At 43.8% G+C, this 16,927-nt stretch overlaps 1 protein-coding gene and 1 pseudogene across 1 annotated transcript; one reads left to right on the plus strand and one right to left on the minus strand.

Annotated features, from left to right (window-relative positions):
* The first annotated feature begins 909 nt into the window (after window positions 1–909).
* On the plus strand, window positions 910–1,621 carry LOC103697864 (heparan-alpha-glucosaminide N-acetyltransferase-like). The gene is made up of 3 exons (XM_008779807.2): window positions 910–1,059; window positions 1,190–1,327; window positions 1,409–1,621. Exons 1-3 carry the CDS (start codon window positions 910–912, stop codon window positions 1,496–1,498), a joined length of 378 nt encoding a protein of 125 aa, XP_008778029.2. The 3' UTR covers window positions 1,499–1,621.
* A 12,151-nt stretch (window positions 1,622–13,772) lies between these two features.
* Window positions 13,773–16,724, minus strand: LOC120107293 (annotated as a pseudogene).
* Window positions 16,725–16,927: the final 203 nt, after the last annotated feature.

Below are 16,927 nucleotides of genomic sequence, written 5' to 3' on the forward strand. Positions count from 1 at the left end.
AATTTAGCAAATATTGGTGTTGAAGTAGATAAAGAAGACAAGGTTTTGATCCTGATCTACTCATTGCCTAAATCCTTTGAGCATATTACTACTACTATGCTCTATGGAAAAGAGACAATAAGTCTTGAAGAGGTAGAAGCTACTTTGTTATCCAATGAGCTTAGATTAAAAGTACAGCTACAGCATCAGGTTCAGACTCCAGCTCAAGGACTTATAGTTAGAGGTAGAGATGAACAGAAGAAAGGTGGACAAGGTAGAAGCAAATCCAAAATTACATCAAAGTCTAGGTCCAAAAGATCAGGTGTTTGTCACTATTGTAAGAAGCCAGGCCACTGGAAATCAGAATGTAGACTCCTACAGTCTAAGAAAGAGAGGGAACAAAAGGATAAAGGAACCGTCTCAGATTCAGCAACAAATGCAGTTTCATCAGCAGGTCACAACAGTAATGATAATGATGCAGTATTTATAGCTGCTTGCAGTGTTAGTCTTCCTGATACTTGGATTGTGGACTCTAGAGCATCTTTCCATATGACACCCCATAGGCACTACAGGAAAAGTAATATTTCCCGACGCTTTTTTCCCGACGCTAGGGAAAAGCGTCGGAAAATGTTGGTCCCGCGCAAAATTCTGCCGACGCTTCTAGAAAGCGTCGGTATAGCTTTGCAATTGACGACGCTTTTAAGCGTTGTGGAAAATTGGGATCTACGACGACGCTTATAAGCGTCGTCGGAGGCCAAAACCATCTCTATACCTCAAAACTCCTCCCGATGCCCTAGCTCTTATATCATCTCCTCTCCTCTTCCCTTCGGCGCCGACGTTAATCCTTCTCTTCCCTCCCCCTTCTCTTGGATCTGAGCCACTCTCCTCTCCTCCTCCCTCCGGCGCCGACATCAATCCTTAAAACAAGAAATGGCCCCCGGCCAAGATCTCCTCCGTCGATCCCACCCCGCCGCTGACGAGGACCCCGACCGCCTCCTCGCCGCCGCCGGCGAGGCCGAGAAGCCCCGCCGGGCGAAGCGCGTCGCCTCGCTCGACATTTTCCGAGGCCTCACCGTCGCGGTACTCCCTCTCCTTCACCCCTCCCGCTTCCCGAATTCGAAGATAATCCTACGAAAAAAATCGGACGGTATAGAATCCTTTCATTCCTTTCTGGTTGACGCACAGCCTTCTGATCTGGTATTTTCCGCAGATGATGATCTTGGTGGACGGAGCGGGGGGCGAGTGGCCGGTGATCGGACATGCACCGTGGAATGGCTGCAACCTCGCCGATTTCGTGATGCCCTTCTTTCTCTTCATCGTGGGGATGGCCATTCCCCTCTCTCTCAAGGTCTGGGGTTTCTTTTTCGAATCATTTCCATTGCCGCCGGTGTGGAGGTAATCTTAAAACTCTTTTCTGTTTTGGGTGCAGAGGATACCGAACCGACTTCTCGCTGTGAGGAGAGTGGTGGTCAGGACGCTCAAGCTGCTGTTTTGGGGCATCATCTTGCAAGGTGGGTAAAAGTTTGTCTTTGAATGGTTGTTATATTTCCGAAGAGTAGATCCGCCGCCTCCCCCTTCTTTATTTTTGTTGCAGGGGTGACAGGAGTAAGCGGATATGCAGGGGGGCCGGAGCGCCGGTGTCACGCCATCGGGGACAGGCGGTGGTCGGGAAGGGGCGGGCCGTGGCTCCAGGTGTTCAGATCTCCTCTCCTCTCCTTGTTTATTTATTTTTCTGTCTATTTTGAGAAACTTGACTCCAGGCAAAGGAGGAAAAGGAGGAGATCTGGGGCATACTGGAGGAAAGAAAACCCGAAGCCCTCTTTCTGGTGTTTGGGTCTCTCGCCCCTCCGTGCATAGGCCAGGGGAGGCGAAGACGAAGAAGAGGAGGAGGAGTCCTCGTTTTCGTCTTATTTTTGGGTGATTTTTTGGTTTCGATTGATCATAGGCCATGGATGAGAGAATCCTGCCGGGTACTTGCTTCCGGTATCCCCTTCTGGAGTTCACTCATCTCCCCACCATTCCCCAGGTCCACCCAGTGAGAAAAATATTTTTTAAAAAAAAATATTGGCTAACGCCGACGCTTATAAGCGTCGGCTTTGATTATTTTAGCGACGCTTTTAAGCGTCGCTAAAATCTGTCGCTAAAAACTAACATATTACGACGCTTTCCAAAAGCGTCGGAAAAAATTTTTCCCACGCAAGTATCGTCGACGTTTTTGCGACGCTTCGATTAGCGTGGCCGGAACTTTAGCCGACGCTAATAAGCGTCGGTAAAGGTTCCAAAACGCGCCGGGAAAAATGAATATTCCTGTAGTGAGGGAATGGTTCTCTTCTTTTAGATCATGTGAGGGGGGCACCGTTCTTTTTGGAGATGATGGCATTTGCAAAGTGGAAGGTGTTAGTATAGTTCAAATTAAATCTAATGCAAACACTGTGGTGACTTTGGACGATGTCAGATATATTCCTCAACTAAAGAGAAACCTTCTCTCAGTACATGCTTTCGATAGTGCAGGTTTCGAGGGCAAATGGGGTAGAGGATCAATAACTATCAATAAAGGAGTATTGACTTTATTGAAAGAGAAACTGTGTGGGACCCTTTACTATTTGGATGGTAGTACAATAGTTGGATAGGCTTCAGCAGTACAGTCTTCTACATACGTGCATAGGACAGCTGGTATATTAGATTATATTCATTCTGACCTATGGGGACCTGCCCCAATTACATCCAAAGGTGGATTTAGATATTTACTCACTTTTATTGATGACTACTCCTGCAAAGTCTGGATATACACTATCAGAAATAAGAGTGATGTGTTTGACACATTCAAGAAGTGGAAGGCTATGGTCGAAAGGCATACTGATAGGAAGTTGAAAACCTTTCGAACTGACAATGGATTAGAATTTTGTTCTACTGAGTTTGATGACTTTTACAAATCAAAGGGCATTGTCAGACACAGAACCATAGTGGGTACACCTCAACAGAATGGTGTGGCAAAATGCATAAACCACACACTAATTGGGAGAGTTAGATCTATGCTATCCAGTTCTGGATTAACTAGAGATTTTTGGGCAGAGGCCGCACATACAGCCTGCTACATTATAAACCGATCTCCAGTATCAGATTGGGCATGAAAACTCCGGAAGAGATGTGGACAGGAAGACCTGCAGACTATTCAATACTCAGAGTCTTTGGGTGTCCAGCTTATGCACATGTAAGAGATGGAAAGTTGGACCCCAGGGCTAAGAAGTGCGTATTTCTTGGATACGCATATGGGATAAAAGGCTACAGACTATGGTGCACAGAGCCTGGATCCCAAGGATTTCTAGTCAATAGGGATGTGACATTTCATGAGATAGCCACTCCTTTAAGGCAGTTACAGCCTAGTTCTTCTCGGAGAGATCAGGGTCAGGATCAGATAGTTAGGATTGTTATGAATATTGATCAGACTATCAAATCACAGCAGCAGCAGGCAAATGAAGATACTTTTGTTATTTATTGTTGTATGTGGATGATATGATGATAGCAGCCAAGGACATATCAGTCATCCAAAATCTAAAAGATGAGCTCAATACTACATTTGAGATGAAGGATCTTGGACCGGCAAAGAAGATACTTGGGATGGAGATCAGTCGTGACAGGCAGTTGGGTAGATTTTTTCTTACTCAGCATGGATATATTAAAAAAGTCTTGGATAGATTTGGTATGTCTATAGTCAAGCCAGTCACTACTCCTTTTGCCAGTCATTTCAAATTATCTGTCAGACTGATGGGGACATCAGAGCCCTTCATCCAGATGATCCTGAGCCCCCGGATTGAGTCAGACCCGTTTATTTGCATATTTATTTTATTATTTTATTTCTGAGCTTATTTGCATTCTAGGGTTTATTTGTGGTTTATTTTATTTCTGGGCTTATTTGCATTTTAGGGCTTATTTGTGGTTTATTTGTGTTATTTGTGGGTTTATTAGGATTTATTTCTGTGTAAGGGGGTTTATGCAAATTGTGTATTTGGGCCCTATATATAGGGAACTATTTTCATGATTAGGGTTTAATGAAGAATTAAGAATTTCCTTCCCCCACGTTTTTCTCTCCTTTCTCCTCCTCCCTTCTCCTTCTTCTCTTCTTCTTCCTCCTTCTCTTCCCCTTCTTCTTCTGCTTCCATTTTAAATTTGGTTCGGCATCAACTTGGTATCAGAGCAAGATTGGTTTTGCTTCTATTGCCAAAGCCCCGATCCAACAACATTCTTCCTCTCTCTCGGTTCTCACACAAGGAACAAGCCCTAAATCCCTTCGCCAGGTCCACCCCACCCGTCGTCACACCTGCGCCCACCGCCGCCACCAGTCACCACCAGCAGCGCCGAGCCACCGTCGGACGTCCTCGCCGCCGTCGCTGTCCAGTGAAGGCCCGAGCCCGCCGTCGGAGGATCCATATCCCCACGGAAACCCGCCACCCCTGGTCCGACGGAAAGCCCTTTCGGCCACGACCTGCCGCCACCGTCTGTGGCCGGATACGGGAGAGGAACGCCGCCAAGGGTTCCAACCACACGGTCCACAGTCGGCCGGAGAAGACCCCTCGCGCCACCGGCCGCCGCCCGTCGCCGCAAACCACGGAGCCGCAGCCGAGATCACCGCTCTCCGCCATGGCCATCGGAGCCCGCCCCGCTGCCGCCACCGCGAAGTACGGGACGCCCTCCCGAATCCGTCGGGAGGTTGAAGAAGGTTGGGGCAACGGGTAAGTCTCAGACCCGTTAGCCCGCCCCACTAGCCCGGATCCGTTCCGGAGGAAAAAAAAAACAAAAAAAAAAAGAAGACGCACGTGACCGCACGTGCCGCCTTAAAAATCCTTGCACGTGACTGCACGTGCGTGCAAAAAAAAAAAAAAGAAAAAAAAAAAAGAAAACCTTACCTGTTCATCTTCCCCGATCGGTTGCCCCTCATCGCGTCTCCGCCGAGCTGCGCCACCACGTCCACCGCCGTGCGACAGCTCCTTCGGGCGCCTCCTTTCCGCGATCGACCGCAGACGATCGACGCCGACCGCCACCGAGCCCCGGCGACGCCCTCCCCGCCGATCCGCACCGCCTGCGCACGCCTCCGCCGTGCCGCCGAGCTTCCCCCCCCCCCCACATCGCACTGTCTCCGCTTCGCCGCCGCCACCGCCGCCAGGCTCCGATCTCTTTCCGTGGCCTCCCCGCCGTGCGCCACCTCCTTCGACCGTTCCCTTCCCGCGGCCGACCGCAGACGACCGAAGCCGACAGCCGCCGAGCCCCAACGAGCTCCACCGTCGAGCCGCGCCGCCTTCTCCATCCTCCGTCTGCGCCACCGCCAGACCTCACCCGAGCTCCGGACTTCACCCGAGCCCCATCGTTCCCATCTACCTGTTCCCCTTCCCCACTCCCGCGCCAGTCCATGGGCTGCGCCCACATCCGCGCACCGCAGGGCCCAACTAGTCCACCACAGCAACCCACTTGCGGCCCAGCGCCCTTCAAGCCGCCCACTACTTCGAAGTCCCACCCACGGACCGCCAAATTATTATGATCAGAACTAAGTTGAAGCCAATTGAAGGGTCCATCAGCTGCAGCCGCGCACCGATCGTCATCCCAGCCCACGAGCACACAATTTTGGTCGACTACTTCACGACAGGTGATAGGTTTCCACTTTTCTTGGGCTTGTTCATTTAATTATGTTCTAGTTCTCTTGCATGATAGCCACATTTTGAAAACTTATATTGCTGTTATAATTCAGAACATTGAACCTTTCACTTCCGAACCCGTCCTATTACCCTTTAAATCTTGACATTAAATTAGCACACCCTAGTAACAGGACGTTTCTCAACATTATTCGATCAGATTGATTTAGGATCAGAACAACTGTACTACTTGATTGCAATCTAATTTCTTAAATTGAATAATCTTAATCCTTAATTCTGAATAACCGAAGTAAAAATCAGCAACATTTAAATTTTAAGTTATTATTGTGAAGACTTGCTGATTTCTGAAATCATAATAGATTGCATTAGTAGGTTGTCCTGCATCAAATTTGGTCCTACATCATAGTATTAGGGTTTCATTAGTGACACTGCATTTCACATCATCACCTAGTGTCATCATTGTATGTCAACCTGTAGTGATATGGAGTACTATTTCAGTCAACCTAAAACCCCTGTAACTACCATGAATTCCGACATTTTGAGGTCTATCAAGGAACAGATCGTTGCCATGCGGGCTGGATACAAGGAATTCACACAAGAGATCCGTGAGCTCATGCAAAATTCTAGGACCCCTACACCGCCAATCCCTGTTGCAGCCCAACCTAAAATCGGTTTGGTTGCACCACCTGTAATCCTTCCCCGTGTTCTTGGGCACCAAACCCAATGCTCAAGATGTCAACAATTCGACCACATAGCATCCCAATGTTTCATTAGGACCTACCTGAGTACTGAACCAGAAGCTAGGAGCCAAGAGGTCGAATATGTCGAAGAAGTCTATGAACCAAATATAGAAGACTATGAAGAAGACTTTGAAGACGAACCTATAGAATTAGATTTTGTCCAAAATGATTTCCAAAGGGAGATTATTGATCTAAGTACAACCAAGTCATTTCACATCACTACTGTGGAAGAGATAGTGACAGATATTGAGAGTCAGTCACCTGAATTGGCACTTGTAGCTAAAGATACCCATGTGGAGTCCAATCTTGAACATTCCCCTATAGTAGTTTCCCTTCTAGAGGAGCTTAATGATGTAGTCCCTGATGATCTTCCGGATGCACTTTCTCCAATGCGTGATATCCAACACGCAATTGATCTAGTTTCCGGAGTATTTTTGCCCAACCTTCCACATCATAGGCTCAACCCAAATGCATATGCTAGGACTTGGGATTTAATTTTACCGACAGTTGAGTTTGCATATAATAGTTCGGTTCATAAGTCCATAGGCATAAATCCATTCGAAGTGGTGCATGATTATAAACCTAGGCAACCCATAGACCTGTTTTTCATGTCTCATCAGTATAGAGTCTTTGAGTCTGCACAATCAATTGCTTCACATCCACATTCATTGCATCAAGAAATCAGCAATTGTAGTCATTTTAATAACTTAAAATATAAATTTCTTGCTGATTTACATAGACGTTATAAAGAGTTAAGTGAAAAAGATTACGTCATGATAAGAATTAGGCTTGAACGATTTTCTTCAGATACGTTTAAGAAATTGCAAACTTGTAGTGCAGAACCGTTCAAAATCTTAAAGAAAATCAGTTCGAATGCATATGTTGTGGATCTTCCTGATGACTATGGGATTAGTGCGACATTTAATATTGAAGATTTGGTCCCATACAAAAAGATAATATTCATGCCTTCTGACCCCTTTATTGATATACCTGCCCATGTTGGACACCCTGACCAATTACCTGCTGTTGAGCCACCACTTTCCAAAGTTCATGCACGCAGAGAACAAATAGAACATATATTGGATGAGCAGGTTATTTCAACCAGGAACGGTGGTTACCAACGTTACCTTGTTTGGTGGAAAGGTCGACCAAAGTCTGATGTGACGTGGATTTCCAGAGCACAGTTGCAGCGCCTTGACCCCGATCTTCTGGAGAGTACGACAGCCGGCCAGACCTGTACTCGACGGGGTCGAGTTTTTCTCACCCGGGAGGAGTTGATGGGGACATCAGAGCCCTTCATCCAGATGATCCTGAGCCCCCGGATTGAGTCAGACCCGTTTATTTGCATATTTATTTTATTATTTTATTTCTGGGCTTATTTGCATTCTAGGGTTTATTTGTGGTTTATTTTATTTCTGGGCTTATTTGCATTTTAGGGCTTATTTGTGGTTTATTTGTGTTATTTGTGGGTTTATTAGGATTTATTTCTGTGTAAGGGGGTTTATGCAAATTGTGTATTTGGGCCCTATATATAGGGAACTATTTTTATGATTAGGGTTTAATGAAGAATTAAGAATTTCCTTCCTCCACGTTTTCCTCTCCTTTCTCCTCCTCCCTTCTCCTTCTTCTCTTCTTCTTCCTCCTTCTCTTCCCCTTCTTCTTCTGCTTCCATTTTAAATTTGGTTCGGCATCACAGACTCTTTCCCCAGACTGAGGATGAGGAGAGATATATGTCCAGAGTGCCATATGCAAGTGCAGTAGGCAGCATCATGTATGCAATCGTCTGCACTCGACCTGATATTTCACAGGTAGTAAGCGTAGTAAGCAGATACATGGATAAGCCTGGAAAGGCTCTGTGAAATGGATACTTAGATATCTGAAAAGCACTTCTAATTTAGGATTGGTATTCTCCGTACATAGTAATTGCACTGTTACAGAATTTTCTGATTCAGATTATGTTAGTGATTTGGATAGAAGGAGGTCATTAACCGGATATGTATTTACTCTCTCTGGTTGTGCAGTCAGTTGGAAGGCTACTTTGCAGCCTACAGTTATTTTGTCTACTACAGAAGCAGAGTATATGGCGTTGACAGAGGCAGCAAAGGAAGCTATTTGGCTAAGAGGGTTGGTACAGGATTTGGGTCTCGAGCAGGACCGTTTGGATATTCATTGTGACAGTCGGAGTGCTTTGCATCTTGCCAGAGACCAGATGTATCACGAACGCACTAAGCATGTAGATGTCAGGTATCACTTCATCAGAGACTTGGTGGAGAATAGTGATGTCCGGCTTCAGAAAATTTACACTGCTCATAATCCGGCTGATATGCTCACTAAACCAATCACAGCAGTTAAGTTCAGGACTTTCCTGAACTTGATTGGTGTGAGCACCTGTTAATGCCCTTCGGGGCTTGTGGTGAGGAGGAAGTTTTGTTTTATCAATTCATATCTGATACTAGGTACATGATTTATCGCAAGGAGGAGGATTGTTGATTAGTTTTTTGAACTTTGCTCCAAATTCCTATTTGAAAAGGACTTTTTTGCAAAAAGGGCATAATAAGTTATTTCTTTCACGTGGCTTTCAGCTGGGCCCTTTTAAGGTTTTTTGGGTTCTTTGGGACCCAGGCTCCTCGGTTTCTTTTATAAGGCCGCAAAACTCTTTCTAGGGTTTTAAGGAAGGACCCCCGATCGCCGCCCCATGCTCTCTCTCTCTCTCTCTCTCTCGGTGTTTCGGCTTCAAAAGGCGTCTTCTTCCGCTCGCTGGGGACTCTCTTTCTTCTGCCGTGACTCCTCTCTGTGGCTTCTTGTTTCCGTGAGCCATTTGTTCTTGTTGTTCACAGTATAAGAAAGAAGGGAAGGTAAGATTTTTGATATTCCTTTGATCTACCATTGGAGCCGTAGAAAGGTTGCTTTGCATACTACACTTTTGATCTATCATTGTGGCTGCAGAAGGGTTGGTCCAATCGGTTATTTTGCCTTATAATTGGTTTATTGTTGCATCCTCTTGTGATCATTTGGCAGTCCATATTTTGGACTTTTATGTAGCTTTGTTTGTACCCTATTGGGACAATTGACATAGTGGATTGCTCCTCCTCCCCGTGGATGTAGGCACTTGCTGCCGAACCACGTAAATCTTGTCTCTTTGTGCTTATCAATTTATGCTTGTAATGTGTTTGGTGAAATGCCTGAATGAGAATAACTATTAATTAGTAAGCCGGAAAGATTCATTCTTGTGCCCAGTGATCCCAACACATTGGCTTCTGCTGGTCTCCCACCAAGCTCCATGGAATTCGTAAGATGGTTCTTCTCATTATAGTGTTTTCTTTGCACTTCCTGCACTGAAAATCTTGTGACAACTTTAATAAATTTTAGATGTTCTTTCTGAAGTTGCGATGTATTGCATATCAAAATGTATTTTGTGTGTCATGAGATGTAGAGTTCAGAAGATGTCTTTATCAATATTATCTGGGGTGTCACGCCATGTGGCAAACTCGATCCCATACACCCCATATGACCTTGATATTATTGCGTTGAACTGATTTTGCTCTCTGCCAGCAGCATAAATTGTGTTGTATCTGAATAAAGGGTGTGAAATGTCACGCCCCAAATCCGGATCATGACACGGCCGTGCTATTGCAATCTTATGCACACAATAACACGAAGCCACTTAAAATTTCATAACCAAAAATAAATAGTTTTATTTACTAATGTCATAAGATTGTTCATGAAGTTGGAACAGTACAGAGCTTCTAAAATTTAATTATTACATAATATTTTCAGTTACCCCAACCCTGAATAACACCAAGCTCCCTGCTCCTAGTAGTCTTATTTATCTGTAGAAAAAAAAATAGATGAAAAGATATGAGCTACACAGCTCAGTAAGTAACCAGGTACTATCTTATTGGATCAAGTACAATTATGCCAATGCAGTGATTAAAAAGCCAACAGTTGTAGTAAAATAAAACATTTTATAGATGATATACACAAATCAGGTCATAAAGCAATGCATGATCCATCCATGAAAGTTCATAACCATGATAATGCAAGTCATATAGAAATATTGCCATTTATCCATACTTTATAAAACATACTCTCAGACGGATGTGCTGCTATGGTCACTATAATCCCGTGACAGGGCCTGTTAATCTTAGTCGACTAATTCTGTTATTCGTTACCAACTTTAACCCGTTGGCAGAGGGCCTGTTATTCTTTGGATGCTAGCTCCAGGGTGTCGACTGGCCTCTATTTCTAGAGGTGGTCATAGCTATCTGAGAGTTCATAAATCATATTCTTTTTCTTTCATAAATCATAATCATCATAAATAGGTTGGAAAATGATAAATGGCATCATATAATTTAAAATGCATAAACATGTCTCAAATATCATTTTTTATGTAGTCTAACATAATCATAATTTCATAACTCATACACCATCAAATATTCATGAAGAATGCTCTTTAATCAAATTCATGAATCGCATGCAATCATATACTTGATCGTAATTTTTGAGAAAAATATATCATAATCAATACATTTTCATAATTGTATATAAACAGTAATTTAAAAAACTTTAAGATCAGTGCCAAGGTTACTTACATTGATTCGCTCACGAATCCCTAAGTACAGTTGGGCAACTCCACTGTACCTATTAATATCATATAAAATCAATTATTTGCTATTCTCAACTTTACTATTTATTTTATTTTATTTTATTATATTTTTATTTATTTATTATTATTATTTTATTTCTTTTCTTTTCTTTTCTTTTTTATTTCCTTTCTCTTTTTTTTTCTATTTTCTTTTCTTTTCTTTTCTTTTTCTTTCCTTTTTCCTTCTTTTTCTTTTTCTTTCCTTTTTCTTTTCTTCTCTTCCTGTTTCTTCCCGAAGCTTCTCCCTTGCTTTCTTCTTTCTTTTTCTTCTCCTCCTCTTCTCTTCTCCCGACTCCTCCTTCCTCTCTTCTCCATTCTTCTCCCACGAAGGGAGGAGGGCGAGGTCTGCAGGAGCTGAACCATGGCCGGCGGCGTCCATGGCGATCGACCCTCTCCTTCTTCCCGCGGAGGAGACGCGCACGGGAGAAGAAGAAAAGCCGCGGCGGTTGGCCTTCTCCTTCTTCCCTTTTTCTTCTTCTCTTCTTTTCCTTTCACGATTCATTAGATCTCCCCTCTTTTCCCGCGAAGCAAAGGGGGAAGACCTCCATGCCGGATCGCTTGGGAGGTGATCGGCCGAAGCCGACGACGCCCGCGACCGGCCAGCAGCGCCCGCAGGACGGCTGTGGCTGAGCCTGCGACCGCTTCCCGCGATGGATCTGCCGTCGAAGACCACAGGTAAAGCCCTTCCCCTTCCCCTTCCCTTCCTCTTCTTCTTCTTCTTCTTCTTTTCTTTTCTTTTCTTTCTTTTTTTTTTTGTAATTGATCTATCCTCCCATGTGGATCGGGAGGAGGAAATGCAGGAAAGAAAACGAGGTGGTCAGGGGCTTACCTGGCTTCGGGGATGAACTGCGACGCTCCTCTCCGGCGACATCAACGTGGGTTCAGAAAATCCTATCGCTGAGGAAGGACGTTCGAAGCTTTTATAGCCTCCGAAGAGTTAGAGGCCGCAACGGCCAATAGGCCTGGCCCACTGGTCTAGCTGTATGCGGGCCGGTTAATGAACTGGGCTCTCACATGAAATATTTCTGGGATAGTTTTGCAGCAATGTCTTTCAACCTGAGCCTTAGTTCCACCACTTAGATTATTTTTTTTTTTGTTTTTTTTTTTTTTTTTGACTAAGCTTCTTTGTGGGATTATTGAATGTCTGAACGTTTGTTTTCCCAGTTAACATTTGGATGCAGGTCGTTTGGGTTGATGCAAGATTCAGCTAGGGCCCATAATAATACGTGAAATATTTTTTAAAGAACATGATTTATATCACAAACCCGATGGCTTAATGGAGCCGATTGTATTCGGTCTAAGGCTGAAAATAGATCGGATATTAATATATTTATATATATATTTGTTGGGGGAAAAATGGATTGCCCCGAAGCACGTAGATCCATCGCCGGCACGTGATGACGGGCGCGGCAACAGCAACCCTCAAGGCGCCCGACCTCAAGGTCCCCAGCGCTCCCAGCGCGTCCGACCTGAGAGCGCACAGCCTTGCGGCTTTGATCGACCTCAAGTCCAAGGAAAACCCAGTCAAAGAATGAGGCAGACCTCTCCTCCTCTCCCAGATCTAATCTCGCGATCTCCGCCTGGGCGACTGTCGACAATTAAATGCGCACGATCTCCACGGACCCTCAGCTTACTCAAAATCTCCGGCCATCCACGGCAACCAGTTGACTCATTCAACTCCGTCCAGTCATCCACGGCAACTCATTAATTCACACGATCACGCCCAATCATAACGGTAACTCGTTAATTCGTCCCGTCACATCACATGTAACCCTGTATCCCTTCTATAAAAGGAAAACTTCTTCCTCTTGAAGGGGATTCTGACTCTTTGACTCCTACATGCAATCTCTCTCCTTCTCCACAATAGCCCCCCTCTGACTTAAGCATCGGAAGGCCGGCGCCGGAAACCCCGGCCACCGGCTTCTTGTAGGTCCCCCGGAAGACGCAGCCCGTTGACGCGCCACCCGCCGACGCGCCACCCGCCGGAGCTCCTCCCCCTCAGCCAGTGGTCACCCTCGGGTCCAATTTCCAGCAACAGTATTCATATTTTTTAAGAAAATAAATATGGATACAGATATTAAATGGATACAAATATTTTTAAATATATATGGATACAAGTGAGATGTTAAGTATATCCATGTTTGTTCTGAATAGATACATATATAAACCGAATATTATATTCATATTTTTTCTATCCTATTATAGATATAAGTTGGATATTATTTGGATATAAATCAAACTTTTAGCATACGTGATGAAACAATACCGACTATATAATAATAAAGAACAAGAATAGAATTTATTATATAGATCGCACACGACATACAGGTAACTAAAGATCTAAGGCGTGAGTATTGAATCTGCATGAAGACCGATGAGTTACTGGTGTAAATAGATTTGTATTAAAATATTAAAAATCAAAACTTATTTAAAATAAAAATGTTAGTAATTTTTGCATCAAATATTATTATTATGCTTTAGTTCACTACAAGAAAACTCATCTTTCCCGGCGCTTTTTATAATCTTTACCGACGCTTAAGCGTCGGCTAAAGTTCCCGCAACGCAAACAGAAGCGTCGCAAAAGTGTTGGCGATACTAGAGTGGCAAAAGTTTTTGCCGACGCTAAGAGAAAGCGTCGGCAAAAACAAGGATTTCCCGACGCTAAGGAAAGCTTATAACATATAAGCATTGGACCTGATACAATAATTTACAACAAACTACAAGACCATCAATCCTAACCTTCAAATTACCTGAAAGATTTGGTGGCTGCAACTGACTACTGAAATACCAAGAGAAAGCAAATAACATATACATAGTGAAGCACAGAAGATGTATAATGGGGCAAGCCACTAAAAAAACAATAGCCAGTCATCTCTCTCATTGCGATTCTATGAACTGGATAATTCACAAGCAAAAGCCAAACCAAGCATTTATCTCTGAATTGCATTGGTGTTCTCTATGGCAGCTTCTTCTATTCCAGAAGATACCTGAGCAGCTCGCTCTATCAAATCTCTGCTCTTCCATTTTGTCCAGCTCGTTTGGTGCGCTCTGTGAGTGACAAGGGGATTGTGCTTGAGTTTCTCCTTCAGGTTCGAGTGTTGGGCATGGGTCATCGTCGCAGGTGCAGGAGGGGATGCCAGAAGGGAATGGGCTGCAAGTGAGAGGACAGATAAGCTCCGAAGAAACTGCTGCCACACGGCTCTTCCGAGTCTCAGATCTACAACCTGTTTCTGGTGGCTCCACACGTCGGTGAATAGATGAAGTGACAATTACTAACCAGGAACAAACACCAATTCCCACAATATATATATATATATTCATATTCTAAGCAAACAAACAGAACTGAAATAAAAACTATACTCCAAGAACACGGATCTCATGGCCATTCCAGCTAAGATGTAGTATATGGACTATATTGATGATTTCATGGGTTTGATTACCATTAAAAATATGATACTAGCCAGGTCCAATTAGTATATTTTTATGAAACCAGAAATATAACTCAGTGGCACAAAGAAATAATGGAAATGAAAAGGGGAGTAGGAACAGGGGTCAAAAAGATGGAGCATTCATAGCCATACAAGACCTAACCCAACTTTTCAGGATCAGCAGAAAGAATTAAAATCCATTTAATAAATATTAAATGTAGTTGAGAGACCTAACTCTTCATCTAATTAGAAGCTAAATATAGTAAAATGAATTATATAATGATTGATATGAACAATTAACTTAAAGAGAATCTTGTCAAAAAGATAATACCTGGCACAGCATCTAGAAGTGTTTAAATATCAGTACTACAGTCTTTTGTGCCAAGCATGGCAATTTCACAAACGGACTCAACTATATAATCATTATGCATCAAAGGATTAAAATAGAAAGACTTCTCACCTTCTAGATTCCACAAGCAGAGCACGCTGTTCAGATGTTTTATCAGCACTAACATCTCTCTCTCTAGCAGTATAGCTGCACAAAAATAACCAGGCTACAGCAATCAGATGATCAGCAGGGCACAAAGATCGCAATGTATCATGTATTGATACTGTAATATGCAGAAATGCAGCATTGAAAATACACCAATTACTATGAAAACTACTATTTACCAGTGAAAATTCATGAGAATACATCAAATTTATGTTAAATAGCTTTGCACAACCAAAAAAAAAAAAAAAGACAAACATACATGACTGACAATCATTATTCACGACTTCTTGAGACCTAATAAGAGCTGAGTGAGTAAATCAGTACCTCGAAGGAAGAACTGCTTGAGGAACAAAAGGGGCATAAGCAGTTTCCCTCTCATCGAGTGAACCCCTGCCTTTTCGAATTCTGACACAGACATTCTTTTCCCTAGCAGCGATTACATGTAACCAGATTTTTGTGGCGAACTCAACAGGCTATTGTGGATTTGGAGGGCGACTGTTGGCTGCCGAGACTCTTGATCCCCACTCCAGGAGCTCCTTGCTTGTATCATCTTTATGCACCATGACCTCAATAAAGCACAAGCTGTCTTTCTGCTCCTCAGTGGCCTTCGTAATGGCATCTTCCAATTCTTCCTCTGTGCGCACCTGCAGCAGTTCAATGCAAAATTTGATGTATAAACAAACTGCTCGATGAGGGTCGTAGGATTTTATAGAAATACTTGAGTAATTCCAGCCATCGAACAGGATTGGCTTCGTATGCTCACCTTGGAAGTCCAACATCTGCCTTCGCCATTGTAAATAGCATCAACCAATCCAGTATAATTCCAGTTCTTGATCACATTGTAAGGGCCATCATGGATCTCTACTTCAATGGTGTAGCCACCATTATTGATGAGAAATATAATGCTTCAGTGCCCACAACGGATCATTGTGGAAATATCCTGCGCCGTCACCTAAAGGAAGAAGAAAGAACAGTTGAGCAATGATGCAGAAGAGTTATTAAATGGTGGGTAAACATAGAAAACAGAAGCTCCCATCTCATCCTAACCAAACTGGAAACACTAACTCGGTGCATTAAATATACCTGGAAGCTCCCATCTCCTATGCAAGCAATTACACGTTTATCCTTGGCAGCTTGCGCATATCCAAGAGTGGCACCAACTGACCATCCAATAGACCCATACTGCATCTGGAACTCATATATGCATAATGTTATAGTATGAGCACAAGAGGCAGCTAAAGGTTCTAGAATTAGAAGATCAAATCATATTCAACAATTTGACATAGAACTTACAAGAAGATTACTTACCCACAATTCTTCGGCAATCTAAGCTTTTGGCAGTTGAACCAAGAGTCACCAGTCTCTGAGATAACCGCCGTATCTCCACTCAACATGTTCTGCTCAAAGAGTGAGGGAGATAGAGAAGATTAAAAGTCGAAAGAAAAAAGCAGAACAAATTCAATCTCACAAGCTTCTGGCAAACTGAGGCTCACTACCTACAAATTAACATGAAAAAAGAAAAAAAAAAGCAGAAAAGTATACCACTTTAAGAAGAAGTCGTCTCAATTGAAGCCTCTGAATGCCCGAGAGCTTCTGCGCCACGGAATCGCTGACCCCCGCCAATACCCCGGCAGTGATGGCCTGTCGGCAGAGCAAAAGAATCACAGCGCAACCATTACTCAGTAGACGGAAAAGAAGGGGTAGCAGAGGGAAAGGAAATACCTTGGTCCGCAAAGGGTGGAGTTGGATCTGCCGCATGTACTGTTCCCATCCCTTCTTCGCTATCTCGCCCATCCTTCCTTCCTTCTTCTTCTGCTTCTCCTTCTCTTGGTCAGAAAGGAAGAAGTGCCCCCTCCTCTGGTCTTAATAGGATTCGAATCAAGGGAGAAGTCGGCCGGACGCGGGGATCGGGCGGAGAAACCAGCTCCGGTGGAACCGGGAATTGGGCATCTCCTAAAGATCCTGATACCAAGATACCAGAAGACCTTTGTCTCTCA

Source organism: Phoenix dactylifera, unplaced genomic scaffold (genome assembly GCF_009389715.1).
Source record: "Phoenix dactylifera cultivar Barhee BC4 unplaced genomic scaffold, palm_55x_up_171113_PBpolish2nd_filt_p 000819F, whole genome shotgun sequence".
Taxonomy (NCBI): Eukaryota; Viridiplantae; Streptophyta; class Magnoliopsida; order Arecales; family Arecaceae; genus Phoenix; species Phoenix dactylifera.

Excerpts from the sequence above, each read along its gene's own strand:
- LOC103697864 (XM_008779807.2), top strand. The coding sequence starts at position 910 with ATGGCCCCCGGCCAAGATCTCCTCCGTCGATCCCACCCCGCCGCTGAC. Across the intron at positions 1,060-1,189 it reads TCCGAGGCCTCACCGTCGCG|ATGATGATCTTGGTGGACGG; the intron begins GTACTCCCTCTC and ends TATTTTCCGCAG. Across the intron at positions 1,328-1,408 it reads CCATTCCCCTCTCTCTCAAG|AGGATACCGAACCGACTTCT; the intron begins GTCTGGGGTTTC and ends TTTTGGGTGCAG.